At 42.0% G+C, this 5,000-nt stretch overlaps 1 protein-coding gene across 1 annotated transcript in view; it reads right to left on the bottom strand.

Annotated features, from left to right (window-relative positions):
• Positions 1-5,000, bottom strand: part of LOC119568339 (ALK tyrosine kinase receptor-like) — a gene marked incomplete in the record, with an annotated part of 248,485 nt that overhangs the window by 177,887 nt on the left and 65,598 nt on the right. The window contains 1 exon segment of the mRNA XM_037916793.1: positions 1-158. This exon segment is cut by the window's left edge and continues 8 nt beyond it. Coding sequence (XP_037772721.1) covers positions 1-158 — 158 coding nt within the window.

Below are 5,000 nucleotides of genomic sequence, written 5' to 3'. Positions count from 1 at the left end.
CCTGGTCCTTCTTGCACGCAGACATGCCCTCCTGCCCCACCAGGATATAGAGCTCGGTGTCGGCCTTAAAGAAGAAGGTTCCCCTGGCCACGGCGCCCTGGGTGGACAGGCCCTCCGTCTGCACGCCGGCGCCCCCGCTCGCTCCCTTGGCGATGACCCTGCGGGAGGAAGGGGGGGGGAGGGGAGGGTGAGTCTCTGAATGTCGAAATCGAGGTGAATGCTTATGGTCGATTGGTCTAAAATAATGCATGGTGGGTATGCTTGGCTGTGGCGATGAAGGAAATGGTATGAGAGAGAGAGAGAGAGAGAGAGAGAGAGAGAAAAGGAATGGGATGAGATAAAGGTAGAGGAAAAGAGAGAGAGAGAGAGAGAGAGACAGGAGAGAGAGAGAGAGAGAGAGAGAGAGAGAGAGAGAGAGAGAGAGAGAGAGAGAGAGAGAGAGAGAGAGAGAGGCACAGACAGACAGACAGAAAGAGATAGTGATAACAGAAATGAGAGGGATAATGAAACAAATGAAGCGATGAAGATGGAGAAAGTAGAGTGAAACGAATGTAGATGGATTAGAAAGAAAGCAAAGGAAAGAAGGAGAAAGGATGGAGAAATAAAATAAAGAATAAAAGAAAATGTGGAAGAGGGAAATGATACACGGGAACAAGAGAAGGATAAATCGAAAGTGAGTAAAAATAAGAAAAAGAAAAAGAAAGAAAAGAAAAAAAACTGGTGGAGAGTGATAGAAATTCCGAAAGGAACACCGTCAAAGAGCTAATCAGATTGTATTTATGAAGAAACGTATAAATGCTCGATGTGACAGGGGCTCCCGCTGACATTCTTTTCATTATACATCAAAACACCACCATGGCCTATTTTTTTTTTTTTTTGAATGATTTAACCTAACGAATCGAGAATAACTAATTATTCTAATCGAACTAAAAGCCGGATATCCACTTTAATCAACCAAAGAAATCGAGAAAGAAAATTGACGCAAAAGGCATTATCAATTTGCTATTATTATCATGTAAGACGACACAGCCAATCAGATGACAAGGAGAAGACCAACTAGACCAATCAGAACGCTCGCTTCCTGACCGTCCAATTAGTAGTTCTGCCTCCCCCCCCCCTCACCACACACACCTATCATCCACCAATCCCCTCCTATCACTCACCAGACACCCCCTCTTCCTCCATCCCCTCCCCCCATCCACCATCTACGCCGAGGACACCCTACAGGTGGAGAGGAGATCATATCTGCTGCGAGTGATAAGTTAGAGAAACATGTTTGTGACTTGTTTCTCAGGTTGCCGGGAGGAAAGTGGGGAGGTTACGAAGTTCTCGGAAAGAGAGAGAGAGAGAGAGAGAGAGAGAGAGAGAGAGAGAGAGAGAGAGAGAGAGAGAGAGAGAGAGAGAGAGAGAGAGAGAGATGAGTTGGTGTAATTTGAAGATGAAATTTCTCAATATCTAAAGGCAACGACGAATACACACACACACATCCACCACCAATTAACTTCATTTATCGTTACAGAACTCTGGAGACTCCTTACAAGTGAAATGCAATTACTAAGTATATAATGACTTTCGGAAATTAAACCTGAGCTCTGTAGGGTTTTCACGCAACATGGGTATCCGTCTTCATATTCTTCTCATAAATCTTTGCCTTCTTTTATATATACTTCTTCTTTTTCTTCTTTTTCTAAATCTTTCCATGGAGAGAGAGAGAGAGAGAGAGAGAGAGAGAGAGTAGCCAAAGAGAGAGAAATGAAAGAAAAAATAGACAGAGAGAGAGAGAGAGAGAGAGAGAGAGAGAGAGAGAGAGAGAGAGAGAGAGAGAGGGGAGAGAGGGGAGAGAGAGAGAGAGAGAGAGAGAGAGAGAGAGAGAGAGAGAGAGAGAGAGAGAGAGAGAGAGATCTAAACCGTCACACCAAACTCACGCAAAACACAAAGGGATTCATCTTTCTTTTCTTCTTCTTCTTCTCGTTTATTCAACTTTAATATCGAACTCACTTGAGCCGCAAGATTCTGCTGGCGGTGTGGGGGGGGGACGATGGAGGAGGATGAGGATGAGGAGGAGAAGGAGGAGGAGGAGGAGGAGGAGGAGGAGAAAAAGAAGGAGGAGGAGGAGGAAAAGGAGAAGGAGGAGAAGGAGAAAGAGGAGGAGGAGGAGGAGGAGGAGGGAGGAGGAGGAGGAGGAGGAGGAGGAGGAGGAGGAGGAGGGGAGGGAGGAGGAAGAGGCGGAGGAGGAGGAGAAGGAGTAGGAGGAGGAGGAGGAAGAAGAAGAGGAGGAGGAGGAGGGTAAAGGTGGTTGGGTTTAAGGAAGAGGAGGAAGGGAAGGAGACGGGAAAGGAAAAGGAGGGGAAAAGGAAAAAGAGGAGAAGGGAAGGGGGGAAGAGGAGGAAGAGGAAATGGAGAAAAAAGGAGAGGAAGGAAGGAAGAGGGGAAGGGAGAATGAGGAGAGGTAGGCGAATAAAGTGAACAGCGGAAGAAATGAAAGACAGAGGAGAAAGGGCGAAAGTAGGAGAGATCGACAACGAAAAAGAGTGAGAAAAAGAGTGAGAAAAGCAAGGGAAAAAGAGGACAGGGAGGAAAAACGAGACTGAAACGGGGAACTGGGAGGAGACGGTAACGAAAGGAGGAAGAGAGGCGTAAGTGGAAGAGAAGGAAAAAGGGGAGTATGAAAGTAAGAAGAGATAGAGAGAGAGGGCGAGTAAGTGGGTGGTAGTGAAGAGAGAGAGAATAGAAAATGAAAATAAAGAACATATAAAAAGATGGAATGGAGGGAGAGGAAAAACGGAAGAAGATGGGAAGTGGAAGAAATATGATGGAATGGTAAGAGAAAGGGAAAGAACGAGAAAAAGAAATGTAAAAGAAGAGAGAGGAAGGGCGAAGAAGCAAAAAAAAAAAAAAAAGTAAATTGTAGAAAGTATAAAGGAAAAAAAGAACAGTAAGAGAGAAGTAAAAAATGAATACAGAAAAAAAAAATGATGAAGCGAAAGGAGTAGAGAGCATAGAAAGTGAGGGGAAAGTGAGGGCAAAACAAGGGGGAACGTGAGAGTGAAAATGAGGGTGAAAAGGAGGTGAAACTGATGGGGGGGGAGGAGAGGAAAAGGAGGAGAAAGTGAAAATAAAAATGAAGGGAAAGTGAGGCAGGAAAAGGAGGAGAAAGTGAGGAGAAAAGTGAAGGGAAAATGATAAAGGAAAACGAATAGAAGGTGAGGAGAAAAACGAGGGAAAGTGAGGGAGGAAAAGGAGGAGAAAGTGAGGAAAAAACGAGGGGAAAGTGAGGGAGGAAAAGGAGGAGAAAGAGAGGAGAAAAACGAGGGGAAAGTGAGGGAGGAAAACGAATAGAAAGTGAGGAAAAAACGAGGGGAAAGTGAGGGAGGAAAAGGAGAAAGAGAGGAGAAAAACGAGGGGAAAGTGAGGGAGGAAAATTAGGAGAAAGTGAGGTGGGGGAAAAGGGAGAAGGCAAGGAACGAGACCAAGATCCAGGCACCTTTTTTCCTCGCAACCATTTCTTGCGTTGCCACTGTATAATGAACTTCCCGAGAGAGATCGCTCTGTGTTTGGCTTTGCTTTTTTTTTTTGTCTTTTCCCCTCCCCCTTTTCCCCCTCTCGCTTATGGTTTCATTCTTTGGAGTATCCGAGGGAATTTTCCCCTCGTGCTGCAGGAGCGTGGGGGGGGGGGGGAGGAGAGGAGAGAGGGAAATAGACAGGAGAAGTGATATGTGCCGAGGAGGAGGAGGAGGAAGAGGAGGCGGAGCGAGAGGGAGATGAGAAGGATAGAAGGAAGGTAAAGTAGGTGAAGTGGATGTGAAGGATGGGGAGAGAAGAGAAGGGGAGAAAAAGGAGGAGAGAGAGAGAGAGAGAGAGACAGAGAGAGAGAGAGAGAGAGAGAGAGAGAGAGAGAGAGAGAGAGAGAGAGAGAGAGAGAGAGAGAGAGAGAGAGAGAGAGAGAGAGGAAGGCAAGAGAGAGAGAGAGAGAGAGAGAGAATCCTTTTGAAAAGCGCTGCCTCCATCTTTGATTTGCCTCTGAGAAGATAATCAAAGTCTTTGCGACGATAATCATTCGACTGATTAACAGGAAGCATCAACGGCGTCCTGATTAGAAATTGCTGCCTGAATTGAAGCCAAGATATTGGTCCTCTTCCGAATTCCGTCGTTGATTTTTGATTAGTGGTTATTTATACACACACTCAAATATCCGTACACTTTCACATTAGTACAAAGTCACACACACACACACACACACACACACACACACACACACACACACACACACACACACATATATATAAAATAGATATATAGATATATATATAATATTATATATATATAAAATATATATATATATATATATATATATATATATATATATGTAAAAAAAAAAAAAAAAAAAAAAAAAAAAAAATATAAGATATATATATATATATATATATATATAATATATATATATATATATATATATATATATAATATATAATATATAATCATATATATATATATATATATATATATATATATATATATATTTTTTATATATATATATATATATAAGACATGCATATGCATATGCATGTCTTCCTCGGTTTTCATCTCCTTCACTATCACACAATAATATCATTCGACAATCATTCTATAAAAAAAACACTCATGCGTCATTCGGACTCAAACGGGACACAGAAAAATCAAAAATATTGTGCCTCATAGGATTTGGACATCAGATTTTGTATTAAAAAAGATCAACTTCTTTTTAATTCGTTCCTGGGAGAGAACGCAATAGCACCAATATTGACAATCATAATAGCTAAAACAATAACTGCTGTTAATGTTATGCATAAACATTTGCATAGTTTGACTAGATCATGCATGCTTGCACATGCAAATGTATTAATGAATAATAATAATAATATCTAATCACCCCTATTTAAATACGCAGTGCTTTATTACACTCAGAGTAAAATGTAATTGATATGATATTTGGTACAACACATCAATTGTGTTTTTTATAG

The sequence above is a fragment of the Penaeus monodon genome, chromosome 43 (genome assembly GCF_015228065.2).
Source record: "Penaeus monodon isolate SGIC_2016 chromosome 43, NSTDA_Pmon_1, whole genome shotgun sequence".
NCBI classification, from domain to species: domain Eukaryota; kingdom Metazoa; phylum Arthropoda; class Malacostraca; order Decapoda; family Penaeidae; genus Penaeus; species Penaeus monodon.
The sequence above is the reverse complement of the archived record's forward strand: the minus strand, read 5'-3'. Positions and strand labels throughout refer to the sequence as shown.